This window comes from Globicephala melas, chromosome 7 (genome assembly GCF_963455315.2).
Source record: "Globicephala melas chromosome 7, mGloMel1.2, whole genome shotgun sequence".
Lineage (NCBI taxonomy): Eukaryota > Metazoa > Chordata > Mammalia > Artiodactyla > Delphinidae > Globicephala > Globicephala melas.
In genome coordinates this window covers 57,529,181-57,544,128 of record NC_083320.1, presented here as the reverse complement: position 1 = coordinate 57,544,128, position 14,948 = coordinate 57,529,181, and the positions used below count along the sequence as shown (strand labels likewise).

At 37.0% G+C, this 14,948-nt stretch overlaps 1 protein-coding gene across 2 annotated transcripts in view; it reads right to left on the bottom strand.

Annotated features, from left to right (window-relative positions):
* The window catches only part of ATF2 (activating transcription factor 2), an 87,501-nt gene that overhangs the window by 60,516 nt on the left and 12,037 nt on the right, over window positions 1–14,948 (bottom strand). For both annotated transcript variants that reach the window (XR_011377584.1, XM_030851450.3), the window contains exon 3: window positions 8,950–9,024. Coding sequence is in view for 1 of the 2 variants with exons in the window: in XM_030851450.3 (XP_030707310.1) it covers window positions 8,950–8,981 (32 nt within the window). In the remaining variant the exon portion in view is untranslated. The remainder of the gene's footprint in view (window positions 1–8,949; window positions 9,025–14,948) is intronic.

The window sequence follows — 14,948 nt, the reverse complement described above, 5'->3', positions numbered from 1 at the left end:
TCTTTGAGAAGATAAACAAAATAGATAAACCACTAGCCAGACTCATCAAGAAAAAAGGGAGAAGACTCAAATCAATAGAATTAGAAAAGAAAAAGGAGAAGTAAAAACTGTCACGGCAGAAATACAAAAGTTCATGAGAGATTACTACAAGCAACTCTATGCCAATAAAATGGACAATCTGGATGAAATGGACAAATTCTTAGAAATGCACAACCTGCCAAGACTGAATCAGGAAGAAACAGAAAATATGAACAGACCAATCACAAGCACTGAAATTGAAACTGTGATTAAAAATCTTCCAACAAACAAAAGCCCAGGACCAGATGGCTTCACAGGCGAATTCTATGAAACATTTAGAGAAGAGCTAACACCTATCCTTCTCAAACTCTTCCAAAATATAGCAGAGGGAGGAACACTCCCAAATTCCTTCTATGAGGCGACCATCACCTTGATACCAAAACCAGACAAGGATGTCACAAAGAAAGAAAACTACAGGCCAATATCACTGATGAACATAGATGCAAAAATTCTCAACAAAATACTAGCAAACGGAATCCAACAGCACATTAAAAGGATCATACACCATGATCAAGTGGGGTTTATCCCAGGAATGCAAGGATTCTTCAGTATATGCAAATCAATCAACATGATACACCATATTAACAAATTGAAGGAGAAAAACCATATGATCATCTCAATAGATGCAGAGAGAGCTTTTGACAAAATTCAACACCCATTTATGATAAAAACCCTGCAGAAAGTAGGCATAGAGGGAACTTTCCTCAACATAATAAAGGCCATATATGACAAGCCCACAGCAAACATCATCCTCAATGGTGAAAAACTGAAAGCATTTCCACTAAGATCAGGAACAAGACAAGGTTGCCCACTCTCACCACTCTTATTCAACATAGTTTTGGAAGTTTTAGCCACAGCAATCAGAGAAGAAAAGGAAATAAAAGGAATCCAAATCGGAAAAGAAGAAGTAAAGCTGTCACTGTTTGCAGATGACATGATCCTATACATAGAGAATCCTAAAGATGCTACCAGAAAACTACTAGAGCTAATCAATGAATTTGGTAAAGTGGCAGGATACAAAATTAATGCACAGAAATCTCTGGCATTCCTATATACTAATGATGAAAAATCTGAAAGTGAAATCAAGAAAACACTCCCATTTACCATTGCAACAAAAAGAATAAAATATCTAGGAATAAACCTACCTAGGGAGACAAAAGACCTGTATGCAGAAAATTATAAGACACTGATGAAAGAAATTAAAGATGATAGCAACAGATGGAGAGATATACCATGTTCTTGGATTGGAAGAATCAACATTGTGAAAATGACTCTACTACCCAAAGCAATCTATAGATTCAATGCAATCCCTATCAAACTACCACTGGCATTTTTCACAGAACTAGAACAAAAAATTTTGCAATTTGTATGGAAACACAAAAGACCCCGAATAGCCAAAGCAATCTTGAGAACGAAAAAAGGAGCTGGAGGAATCAGGCTCCCTGACTTCAGACTATACTACAAAGCTACAGTAATCAAGACAGTATGGTACTGGCACAAAAACAGAAAGATAGATCAATGCAACAGGATAGAAAGCCCAGAGATAAACCCACGCACATATGGACACCTTATCTTTGATAAAGGTGGCAGGAATGTACAGTGGAGAAAGGACAGCCTCTTCAATAAGTGGTGCTGGGAAAACTGGACAGGTACATGTAAAAGTATGAGATTAGATCACTCCCTAACACCATACACAAAAATAAGCTCAAAATGGATTAAAGACCTAAATGTAAGGCCAGAAACTATCAAACTCTTAGAGGAAAACATAGGCAGAACACTCTATGACATAAATCACAGCAAGATCCTTTCTGACCCACCTCCTAGAGTAATGGAAATAAAAACAAAAATAAACAAATGGGACCTAATGAAACTTCAAAGCTTTTGCACAGCAAAGGAAACCATAAACAAGACCAAAAGACAACACTCAGAATGGGAGAAAATATTTGCAAATGAAGCAACCGACAAAGGATTAATCTCCAAAATTTACAAGCAGCTCATGCAGCTCAATAACAAAAAAACAAACAACCCAATCCACAAATGGGCAGAAGACCTAAACAGACATTTCTCCAAAGAAGATATACAGACTGCCAACAAACACATGAAAGAATGCTCAACATCATTAATCATTAGAGAAATGCAAATCAAAACTACAATGAGATATCACCTCACACCAGTCAGAATGGCCATCATCAAAAAAATCTAGAAACAGTAAATGCTGGAGAGGGTGTGGAGAAAAGGGAACACTCTTGCACTGCTGGTGGGAATGTGAATTGGTTCAGCCACTATGGAGAACAGTATGGAGGTTCCTTAAAAAACTACAAATAGAACTACCATATGACCCAGCAATCCCACTACTGGGCATATACCCTGAGAAAACTAAAATTCAAAAAGAGTCATGTACCAAAATGTTCATTGCAGCTCTATTTACAATAGCCCGGAGATGGAAACAACCTAAGTGCCCGTCATCGGATGAATGGATAAAGAAGATGTGGCACATATATACAATGGAATATTACTCAGCCATAAAAAGAAACGAAATTGAGCTATTTGTAATGAGGTGGATAGACCTAGAGTATGTCATACAGAGTGAAGTAAGTTAGAAAGAAAAAGACAAATACCATATGCTAACACATTTATATGGAATTTAAGGGGAAAAAAAGTCATGAAGAACCTAGGGGTAAGGCAGGAATAAAGACGCAGACCTACTAGAGAACGGACTTGAGGTTATGGGGAGGGGGAAGGGTGAGCTGTGACAGGGCGAGAGAGAGTCATGGACATATACACACTAACAAACGTAGTAAGGTAGATAGCTAGTGGGAAGCAGCCGCATGGCACAGGGATATTGGCTCGGTGCTTTGTGACAGCCTGGAGGGGTGGGATAGGGAGGGTGGGAGGGAGGGAGACGCAAGAGGGAAGAAATATGGGAACATATGTATATGTATAACTGATTCACTTTGTTATAAAGCAGAAACTAACACACCATTGTAAAGCAATTATACCCCAATAAAGATGTTTAAAAAAAAAAAAAACTATACTAGAAGGAATCAATAGCAGAATAACTGAGGCAGAAGAACGGATAAGTGACCTGGAAGACAGAATGGTGGAATTCACTGCTGAGGAACAGAATAAATAAAAAAGAATGAAAAAAAATGAGGACAGCCTAAGAGATCTCTGGAACAACATTAAACACACCAACATTCACATTATAGGGGTTCCAGAAGGAGAAGAGAGAGAGAAAGGACCCGAGAAAATATCTGAAGAGATTATAGTCGAAAACTTCCCTAACGTGGGAAAGGAAACAGCCACCCAAGTCCAGGAAGCACAGAGAGTCCAGGCAGGATAAACCCAAGGAGAAACATGCTGAGACACATAGTAATCAAATTGACAAAAATTAAAGACAAAGAAAAATTATGGAAAGCAACAAGGGAAAAATGACAAATAACATACAAGGGAACTCCCATAAGCTTAACAGCTGATTTTTCAGCAGAAACTCTACAAGGCAAAAGGGAGTGGCAAGATATATTTGAAGTGATGAAAGGGAAGAACCTACAACCAAGATTACTCTACCCGGCAGGATCTCTTTCAGATTCAACGGAGAAATCAAAAGCTTTACAGACAAGCAAAAGCTAAGAGAATTCAGCACCACCAAACCAGCTCCACAACAAATGTTAAAGGAACTTCTCTAAGAGGGAAACACAAAAGAAAAGGGCCTAGGAAAAAACCCCATAACAATTAAGAAAATGGTAATAGGAACATACATACCGATAATTACCTTAAACGTGAATGTATTAAATGCCCCAAGCACAAGACACAGGCTCACTGAATGGATACAAAATTAAGACCCATATACATGCTGTCTACAAGAGACCCACTTCAGACCTAGGGACACATACAGCCTGAAAGTGAGGGGATGGAAAAAGATATTCCATGCAAATGGAAATCAAAAGAAAGCTGGAATAGCAATACCCATGTCAGATAAAATAGACTTAAAAAAAAAGAATGTTATAAGAGACAAGGAAGGACACTACATAATGATCAAGGGATCAATCTAAGAAGAAGATACAACAATTATAAATAAATATGCACCCAACATAGGAGCACCTCAATACATAAGGCAACTGCTAACAGCTATTAAAGAGGAAATTGACAGTAACACAATAGGGTGGGCTTTAACACTTCACTTACACTAATAGATCATCCAGACAGAAAACTGATAAGGAAACACAAGCTTTTTCTTTAGACCAGATAGATTTAAATGACATCTACAGGACATTCCATCCAAAAACAGCATATTACACTTTCTTCTCAAGTGCACACGGAACATTCTCCAGGATAGATCACACCTTGGGTCACAAATCAAGACTCAGTAAATTTAAGAAAACTGAAATTATATCAAGCATCTTTTCCGACCACAATGCTATGAAATTAGAAATCAGTTACAGGGAAAAAAAAAACCGCAAAAAACACAAACACATGGAGGCTAAACAATACATTACTAAATAACCAGGAGATCACTGAAGAAATCAAAGAGGAAATCAAAAAATACCTAGAGACAAATGACAATGAAAACACGATGATCCAACACCTATGGGATGCAGCAAAAGCAGTTCTAAGAGGGAAGTTTATAGCTATACAAGCCTACCTCAAGAAACAAGAAAAATCTCAAATAAACACTCTAACCTTACACCTAAAGGAACTACAGAAAGAACAAAAAAACCCCAAAGTTAGCAGAAGGAAGGAAATCATAAAGATCAGATCAGAAATAAATGAAATAGAAACAAAGAAAAAATAGCAAAAATCAATGAAACTAAAAGCTGGTTCTTTGAGAAGATAAACAAAATTGATAAACCTTTAGCCAGACGCATGAAGAAAAAGAGGTAGAGGACTCAAATCAATAAAATTAGAAATGAAAGAGGAGAAGTTACAATGGACACTGCAGAAATACAAAGCATAATAAGAGACTACTACAAGCAACTCTATGCCAATAAAATGGACAACCTGGAAGAAATGGACAAATTCTTAGAAAGGTATAACCTCCCAAGACTGAACCAGGAAGAAACAAAATATGAACAGACTAATCACAAGTAATAAAATTGAAACTGTGATTAAAAATCTTCCAACAAACAAAAGTCCAGGACCAGATGGCTTCACAGGTGAATTCTATCAAATGTTTAGAGAAGAGCTAACACTCATCCTTCTCAAACTCTTCCAAAAACTTGCAGAGAAAGGAACACTCTCAACTCATTCTAAGAGGCCACCATCACCCTGATACCAAAACCAGACAGAGATACTACAAAAAAAGAAAATTACAGACCAATATCACCGATGAATATAGATGCAAAAATCCTCAATAAAATACTAGGAAACAGAATCCAACAACACATTAAAAGGATCATACACCAAGATCAAGTGGGATTTATCCCAGGGATGCAAGGATTCTTCAGTATAATGCAAATCAATTAATATGTGTGATATACCATATTAACAAATTGAAGAATAAAAACCATATGATCATCTCAATAGATGCAGAGAGAGCTTTTGACAAAATTCAACACCCATTTATGATAAAAACTCTCCAGAAAGTGGGCATAGAGGGAACCTACCTCAACATAATAAAGGCCATATACAACAAACCCAGCGCAAACATCATTCTCAATGCTGAAAAACTGAAAGCATTTCCTCTAAGGTCAGGAAGAAGACAACAATGTCCACTCTCGCCACTATTATTCAACATAAATTTGGAATTCCTAGCCACGGCAATCAGAGAAGAAAAAGAAATAAAAGGAATATAAATTGGAAAAGAAGAAGTAAAACTGTCACTGTTTGCAGATGACATGATACTATACATAGAGAATCCTAAAGATGCCACCAGAAAACTCCTAGAGCTAATGAATGAATCAGGTAAAGTAGCAAGATACAAAATTAATGCACAGAAATCTCTTGCATTCCTATACACTAATGATGAAAAATCTGAAAGAGAAATTAAGGAAACACTCCCATTTACCATTGCAACAAACAGAATAAAATATCTAGGAATAAACCTACCTAGGGAGACAAAAGACCTGTATGCAGAAAATTATAAGACACTGATGAAAGAAATTAAAGATGATAGCAACAGATGGAGAGATATACCATGTTCTTGGATTGGAAGAATCAACATTGTGAAAATGACTATACTACCCAAAGCAATCTACAGATTCAGTGCAATCCCTATCAAATTACCAGTGGCATTTTTTTTTTTTACAGAATTAGAACAAAAAATCTTAATATTTCTGTGCAGACAGAAAAGACCCCGAATAGCCAAAGCAGACTTGAGGGAAAAAAACAGAGCTGGAGGAATCAGACTCCCTGACTTCAGACTATACCACAAAGCTACAGTAATGAAGACAATATGGTACTGGCACAAAAACAGAAATATACATCAACGGAACAGGATAGAAAGCTCAGAGATAAACCCACGCACCTATGATCAACTAATCTACAACAAAGGAGGTAAGGATATACAATAGAGAAAAGACAGTCTCTTCAACAAGTGGTGCTGGGAAAACTGGACAGCTACATGTAAAAGAATGAAATTAGAACACTCCCTAACACCATACACCAAAATAAACTCAAAATGGATTCAAGACCTAAATGTAAGACCGGACACTATAAAACTCTTAGAGGAAAACATAGGAAGAATGCTCTTTGACATAAATGACAGCAAGATCTTTTATGACCCACCTCCTAGAGTAATGGAAATAAAAACAAAAATAAACAAATGGGACCTAATGAAACTTAAAAGCTTTTGCACAGCAAAGGAAACTATAAACGAAACAAAAAGACAATCCTCAGAATGGGAAAAATATTTGCAAATGAATCAATGGATAAAGGATTAATCTCCAAAATATATAAACAGCTCATGCAGCTCAATATTAAAAAAACAAACAGCCCAATCAAAAAATGGGCAGAAGACCTAAACAGACATCTCTCCAAAGAAGTCATACAGATAGCCAAGAGGCACATGAAAAGCTGCTCAACATTACTAATTATTAGAGAAATGCAAATCAAAACTACAATGAGGTATCACTTACACCAGTTAGAATAGGCATCATCAGGAAATCTACAAACAACAAATGCTGGAGAGGGTGTGGAGAAAAGGAACCCTCTTGCACTGCTGGTGGGAATGTAAATTGATATAGCCACTATGGAGAACAGTATGGAGATTCCTTAAAAAACTCAAAATAGAATTACCATATGACCCAGCAATCCCACTATTGGGCATATAACCAGAGAAAACTGCAATTCAGAAAGACACATGCGGGCTTCCCTGGTGGCGCAGTGGTTGAGAGTTCACCTGCCGATGCGGGGGACATGGGTTCGTGCCCTGGTCTGGGAGGATTCCACATGTCGCGGAGCGGCTGGGCCCGTGAGCCATGGCCACTGGGCCTGTGTGTCCGGAACCTGTGCTCCGCAATGGGAGAGGCCACAGCAGTGAGAGGCCCGCGTTCCGCCAAAAAAAAAAAAAAAAAGACACATGCACCCCAATGTTCACTGCAGCACTATTTACAACAGCCAGGTCATGGAAGCAACCTAAATGCCCATCGACAGACGAATGGATAAAGAAGTTGTGGTACATATATACAATGGAGTATTACTTAGCCATAAAAATTAACAAAATTGGGTCATTTGTAGAGATGTGGACAGACCTAGAGACTGTCATACAGAGTGAAGTAAATCAGAAAGAGAAAAACAAATATCGTATATTAATGCATATTATATGTGGAATCCAGAAAAAATGGTACAGATGAACCGGTTTGCAAGGCAAAATAGAGACACAGATGTAGAGAACAAATGTATGGACACCAAGGGGGGAAAGTGGGGGTGGGGATGGGATGAATTGGGAGACTGGGATTGACATGTATACACTAATATGTATAAAACAGATAACTAATAAGAACCTGCTGTATAAAAAAATAAATTTTAAAAAGAATCCTCTAACGTAAAAAAAAAAAAAAGAAAAGAAAAACATGTCAAACAACATCACCAAGCTGGAATTAGCCAAATTCTACAGGACAAAAGACCTGGTTTCTTCAAGAAATAAATGTCATGGGGAACTAAAGAAAAGAGGAGGTAGAGGGGAACTGTTTTAGATTAAAAGAGGTCTAATAAACATACTAAACAAAATGCAATATGGGGACTTTCTTGGATCCAGATTTGAACCAAACAACTACAAAAAGACATTTTTGAGTCAAGATTGTTTTCCTACTTTTTGATATAGACTTAAAGTTTCCAATTATTCCTTCCGTTAACTTGTAGGTTTTTGTTTTTGCTTTCTTCATAGAAATTACATATATGAACTATATTTGACAACTAAAAATACTGTAACGTTGTTTCTTTTTCAACACTAGTGTGTTAACCTTTCGGAAATAAGTTTCTCTTCAGGAACAGAGATGACAATCACTATTATGGCCAAATTTGGGAAATGCTAGAATACTGTTTTTTAGGGGCAGGACTTTTCAGACTTTATATGTTCAAGAGAAATGACCAGAAGAGCACCTAGAATACAGCATTTTTGCCACATCCATTTTCTATTTGAACCTTTTTCACTAGAACAATACTAGAACATCTCATGGGACTAGTATTATTTGGAACTCATTTTAGGAGAAATCAAAACCCTAAAATATGTTTATGCTTGTCATAGTTAAGTGTATTTTGATGCTCTATTTGATAACTTTAAAATACTATAGAAGTAGTAGCTAAACTACATACTAGATAAGTATTTTCTTATTTATGAAAAACACTTGAAATATTTATTTAGAAATAACCTATGAGAATTTTTATAATCTAAAATATGAAAAAAGCACAAAATACCAAATATTGCATACACACCTGGCAGAATTCACATGTAACTTGAATTTCATAAGTTGTACAACTTATCACGTCCTCTTTTTCATGGCAAGGATACTGAAAAATGAAGTGGTTTCACACTGTTAAATATAGTTTTGAAACATTTCTTGAAACATAGTAAAACAATAAAAACACTCAAATAATTACACTCTTTGTAACACTACTGTCATCCAAAAACCCACTCACTATTAAGAATCTTTATAATAGAGCACTGCTCCTAAAATATGAACACCCATATAAATGTCTTAAACATAGGTATTAATATATCCAACTCCACGATAAAGAGGGTAAAAGAGAAACATTTAACTTAGCCTTTAGGACTGTGGTTGAAGAGCAGTAATTAAAAAAGTGAAAATCCTGACTTTTGACGTCTGATGAAAAGATGAGATCTAGTATTTCAAAATATCTATTCAGAAAGCTTTAAGTTTTAAAAAATGTAGTCAGTGATGGTCTGGTTCTCAGCCTAATTCATCACTATTTGTCCCATAATGTAATGATAGTTGATCTTTATAAGAAGTTCCCTCTTCCCTAATTTTATAGTTTACTTATTTGACATTAGCTTAAGGACAAGTACAACATACTTAAACTATGTTTAAACTATGAGGGTCAGTGCCTCATCTTTAAACTCTGCTAATCCTCCATTACATTCACTGAAACCCCATGTAGTGGCAAACAGAGTTAACTATATGCTTATGCAAATAAACCAATGGTACACAGAGAAAATTTTTATTTTACATAATTTTGCTTATAAATGTGGTGTCAAGAATGTCCTGCTCAGGAAAATTGGGTAATTCCTGTGGGGAAATGTGTAAATAGCTACACTTCTGAGTCCTAGAGTCAGAGATGGTCTGATATAGGAGAAAGGAAGAAGAAAGTTCTTTTCCTGGTCCCAGGCAAAACTTCTATCTATCTGGTAAGGTTACATTTCATCATTCACATTCAACTTTATCATGTTGCCTGTGAGAAGAGGGGGAAAAAGCACTGGAATAATCCAAAGGAAACCTATAAAAGTTATGCTTCAGTCATTACCAGTAGAATGTGAACTCAATGAAGACAAGGAACTTATCTTTGGGTTAACTACCTGAAACAGTGCCTAGCTTATAGTAGCATTTACTCATTAAATATTAAGGAATGAATAAACAGCCATATGATATGAAAAAGTCAGATAAATTTAGTTTAAGTTATCTAACTCAAAAAATTTCTAAAACTAATAAATGCAGTTCATATTGCTTTGAAAAATCAAAGCAATATTTAAACTCAGTTAAGTTCAAGAAACATTTAAACACCAAACTCATGCCAAGACACAAAGGTGAAAAAACAAACAGTCCAAAAAAAACCAAAACAAAACAAACAGTCCCTCCACTTTGAGAAACTTTCAGTCAAGCAGAAGAAAGAATACAGAAATATAATTTCAATTCAATTTGGTAAGAATAACAGTTAAAATATTAAAAATATACAGGTAGGGGCTTCCCTGGTGGTGCAGTGGTTGAGAGTCCACCTGCCAATGCAGGGGACACGGGTTCGTGCCCCGGTCCGGGAGGATCCCACATGTCGTGCAGCGGCTGGGCCCGTGAGCCATAGCCACGGAGCCTGCGCGTCCGGAGCCTGTGCTCCACAACGGGAGAGGCCACAACAGTGAGAGGCCCTTGTACCGCAAAAAAATAAAAAATAAATAAATAAAAATATACAGGTAGTGCAGGGACCAATCCGATAGTTCTAGAAAAGCTTTGAGGGAATTAACTCTTCGTATCCTCCTCTCTGATCTTTTCCACACCCCCTTGACTACTATTGTCCCATTCTTCTACAAAAGGTGTTCCTTACCTGCAGGAGGCAACTTCTATAGTTCCTTTCCTACAGTCTAGGAACTAGACTATTTCCTAGCCAACCAATAAAAATTCCCATTCCTTATACTATTTCCTAATACCTAGCTGAGGTCTGTAAATATAAGTCAAAGCACCTTGGCACATAAATGATGAGAGTTCTTCTGGGAGGATTAACAAAGAGATAGCATTTTTAAGCTAACTAACTGAATCTCAAGCCTCTAAATCGAGGTTTATCTCCCTTTTACATCAAGGGTGGAAATATGCTCCTAGCAAAGCATGGGAAGGAGGCTTTGTTCAACTATAAACTCAGAGAAGACAATGACTGCAGATAGTGAACTCTTACTATACCACACCACTCTCTGGCAAGCATCCACAACCTATACTGGTAGGAAAATCACTGTCATGAAGAATACACAGGAGGGTTCTAGGCAAGATTTAAAAGAAGCCAGTTTCTTTGGTTTCTCTAATCTCTCTTAACTCTTCTTCTAACACTCCTTCATCTTCCCTACCCTAATGATTTAGTGCCAAAGTTCCCCCTTTTGTCTTTCAACCAACAAATATTTGAGTATCTACTTTGTGCTTTGCACTATGCTACATGCTAGGGATGCAGTGGTGAATTAAATAGATTCTGCCCTCAAGAAGCTTCCAGGATTGTGAAGGAGCTTATGCTAGCTAATCAAGCATCCAGCTCAGACTCCTCTTTCCAGTTTCTAAGACAATTCCACATATAAACACGTGTATGTTCCTCATATTTTCTCTATTTCATTGCTATAGGCATTTTATTTTAGAACTCCAAACTTGGTTAAAGGTATATTTTAAATTTTGTTTGTTATAACATAGCCATAGAACTATTCACCACTAGGTATCCCACATAAATGATCAATCTTACATAATTCTAAAAAACCTTTAAAGCTCAAGTTTAATTGGGGTTCAGAAAGAGGTCATTGTTATTTCTGGATAATATGAACTAGATTATGCTTACTGAATTAAGATGTTGTAAGGAACTTTCAATTTGCTCCCAGAAAAAATACAGAAGAAAAAAAAAAGCCACCCAAAATACTATCATTCAGAGATAACTACTGTCTAATATTCCAGAGTACATATTCAGTCTTATTAATGTATGAAGATAAATAAAAAATTTTTAATTGTAAAAAGAGCATTATAACTTCCTTTAAAACACAATTATCTAAATTCTGCCACATCATCAAATATTAGATGTCATTTTTATGGCTATATAGTATTCCACAATACAGATATGACATATTTATAACTAATTCTTTACCACTGGATTTTTATCATCAGTGAATATCTCTGAGGACAAATCTTTGCATAACACCCACATGAGGTAAAGAATAGGGATGGCACCAGCCCAGGACAGGATATCAGGGCCCAAGCAGGAAGATGTCTACTTGATGAGGAGGAGGGGGTCTGGTGGCAACAGGCAATTCATTACATATACATGCAGGTATTAATTGAATAAGTGAATTTATCAAGGATATAGTAGATGAAGGTAAATTCACACTACAGGTGAAGGTAATTACACAGAATGAACTCTGGTACTGGATGAGATCTGGAGATATTCATGTGCACTCACGACTTTCAATGTAAATATACAGATATAGAAATACAGATGATAATATGTGTATATACATGCATATATATTCAAATACTTCCTTAGCTGTGTCACTGAGAAGGCCTGGGAGCACTGATACCCCAATAGCAATAAGCCCTCTAGACCTTGATGTCAAAATACTATTCTCCACCAAAAGGAACCTGGGATCCTTGAAGAATTGGCTGATTCCGAGGCTAAAGCAGGAATAATACAGGATGGGCCTTGAATACCTTCTGCAAGAAAGTAAAGAAGGACTTATGGATTTAGCCAGAAAGTGGCCAAATCTCAGACAACTTGAGATTCAAAATAAATGATAGTAATAGATCATACTGTGAATAAAATAGGATTCCATTAATCTGATATAAAGCATACCAATGTAGAAATGAAAATTTGATAAGACAAGATGTTTACATCCTCTCAAAGTATCTCCCTATAAAATACATTTTAATTACTAAAGGCAAAACAGTAATATACAGTACAAAAGCCTGGCAAATATCACTTTACTCAAGTGATCCAAGTTAACAACACTAAACATCAGGAAAATCAACATCAATATCATTGCAACCCTTCGGTTGCAATGAGGATGACACAGCATCACTTTCATAATAGTCATGCCAAAGATACATAACCTGAGTCTAATCATGAAGAAACATTACAGAACACCAAATTGAGGTAAACTCCTCAAATAACTGGGCCATAATCTTCAAAAGTGTCCAAGTCATCAAAGTCAAGGAAAGATCGAGGAATTGCTTCAGATTGAAAAAGACCAATGAGACATGATACCTAACTGCAACATGAGATTCTAGACTGAATCCTTTTGCTATAAAGGACAGACATTATTGGAATAACTGGCAAAACTTAAATGTAATCTGCAGATTAGATGGTAGCAATATTTCAAAGTTAATTTCTTGATTTTCATGGTTGTATTATGGTTTTGGAGGAGAGTGTCTTATTGTAGAAAGTAAAGTATTTGGGCGAATGGGACATCATGCTAGCAACTTACTCTTAAAAGGGTCTGGACTAAACAACTTAAAAATAAAAAAGGAAAAACTTACAGAGGGAAGGACTTCCCTGGTGGTGCAGTGGTTAAGAATCCGCCTGCCAATGCAGGGAACACGGGTTCGAGCCCTGGTCTGGGAAGATCCCACATGCCACGGAGCAACTAAGCCCGTGCGCCACAACTACTGAGCCTGCACTCTAGAGCCCGCGAGCCACAACTACTGAGCCCGTGTGCCACAACTACTGAGCCTGTGTGCCACAACTACTGAAGCCTGCGTGCATAGAGCCCATGCTCCGCAACAAGAGAAGCCACCGTACTGAGAAGCCCGTGCACTGCAACGAAGAGTAGCCCCCGCTCGCCACAACTAGAGAAAGCCTGCACGCAGCAACGAAGACCCAATGCAGCCAAAAAATAAATTAAAAAAAAAACTTACAGAATGAATTTAAATTATATATAAATAACATGCACTGTAATAATTCAATATATAACCACTATATAATTAGTATCATGTAGTTTTTAGCAGTAGTTTTGAGAAAAATACTAAAACACACAGATTCTCTAACAATTCTCTGCTTGCTTCCAGTTTATAACCTTCATGTTATGAGATGTCAAAGAACATGGACTTCCCTGGTGGTCCAGTGGTTAAGACTCTGTGCTCCCAATGCAGGGGGCACGGGTTCAATCCCTGGTCGGGGAACTAGGATCCCATATACCTCACCACGTGGCCAAAAAAAAAAAAAAGAGAGAGAGAGAGATGTCAAAGAACAGAAAAACTGTTCTGTACTGAAAAGTTAAGAGCAAACTTAGTAGAACAATTTCTGTACCTGAATAAAGACTCAAAGGGTAGTGTTAGACAATTATTTGTCCTATAGGTAACTCCTTTGTTTAAAATCTGAAATGTGAGTTAAACCTATTAAACAAAATAAACAATCCTTTAGGCTGTAGTATCACTATTCCCATGCCATTTTGAATTATATCATTCAAATGATGCAGCTGATAAAAATGTGTGCTTTTCTTACATCTCACCAAAAACAAGTAGGCAGGAAACCAATTCACTTCACAGAAAACAGTGCGAGTCAAGTGGGAGCAGGACATTCCTAAGATACTGCTGGTCTCCCCCGAAGTGGACAGCCAAGCCCTGTCTGTCTTGGGTGTTGACAATGTGGACAAAAATGTCCAAAGGTATGATAGGATCTATCCTCTGCCTCTCTCCATGTTTCTGACCAAGAAACAAAGGACTTGTGACTCTCAAAAATATTTGGAAGAAAATTTCTACCCATCTCCACTATCCACTCATTCAGTCTCCCAAATAGGAGGAGAAATAACTTGGTGAACTTGAGAAAAGGGTTATTATGGATATGTAACTTAGGGCCCTCTTGGCTCCTGAGTTCATTTCTCACAGAAATATATGGGAAAGACTACAGTCCTTCACTACATGGCTGGGTAAACATCTAATCTGTAGACCTCCCTAACCCTCTGGGGTGGGGCATCCACTGTCTTTACACTTGGGGTAAAAGTTCATTTCAGGCTTAGGTCCAAAACATGT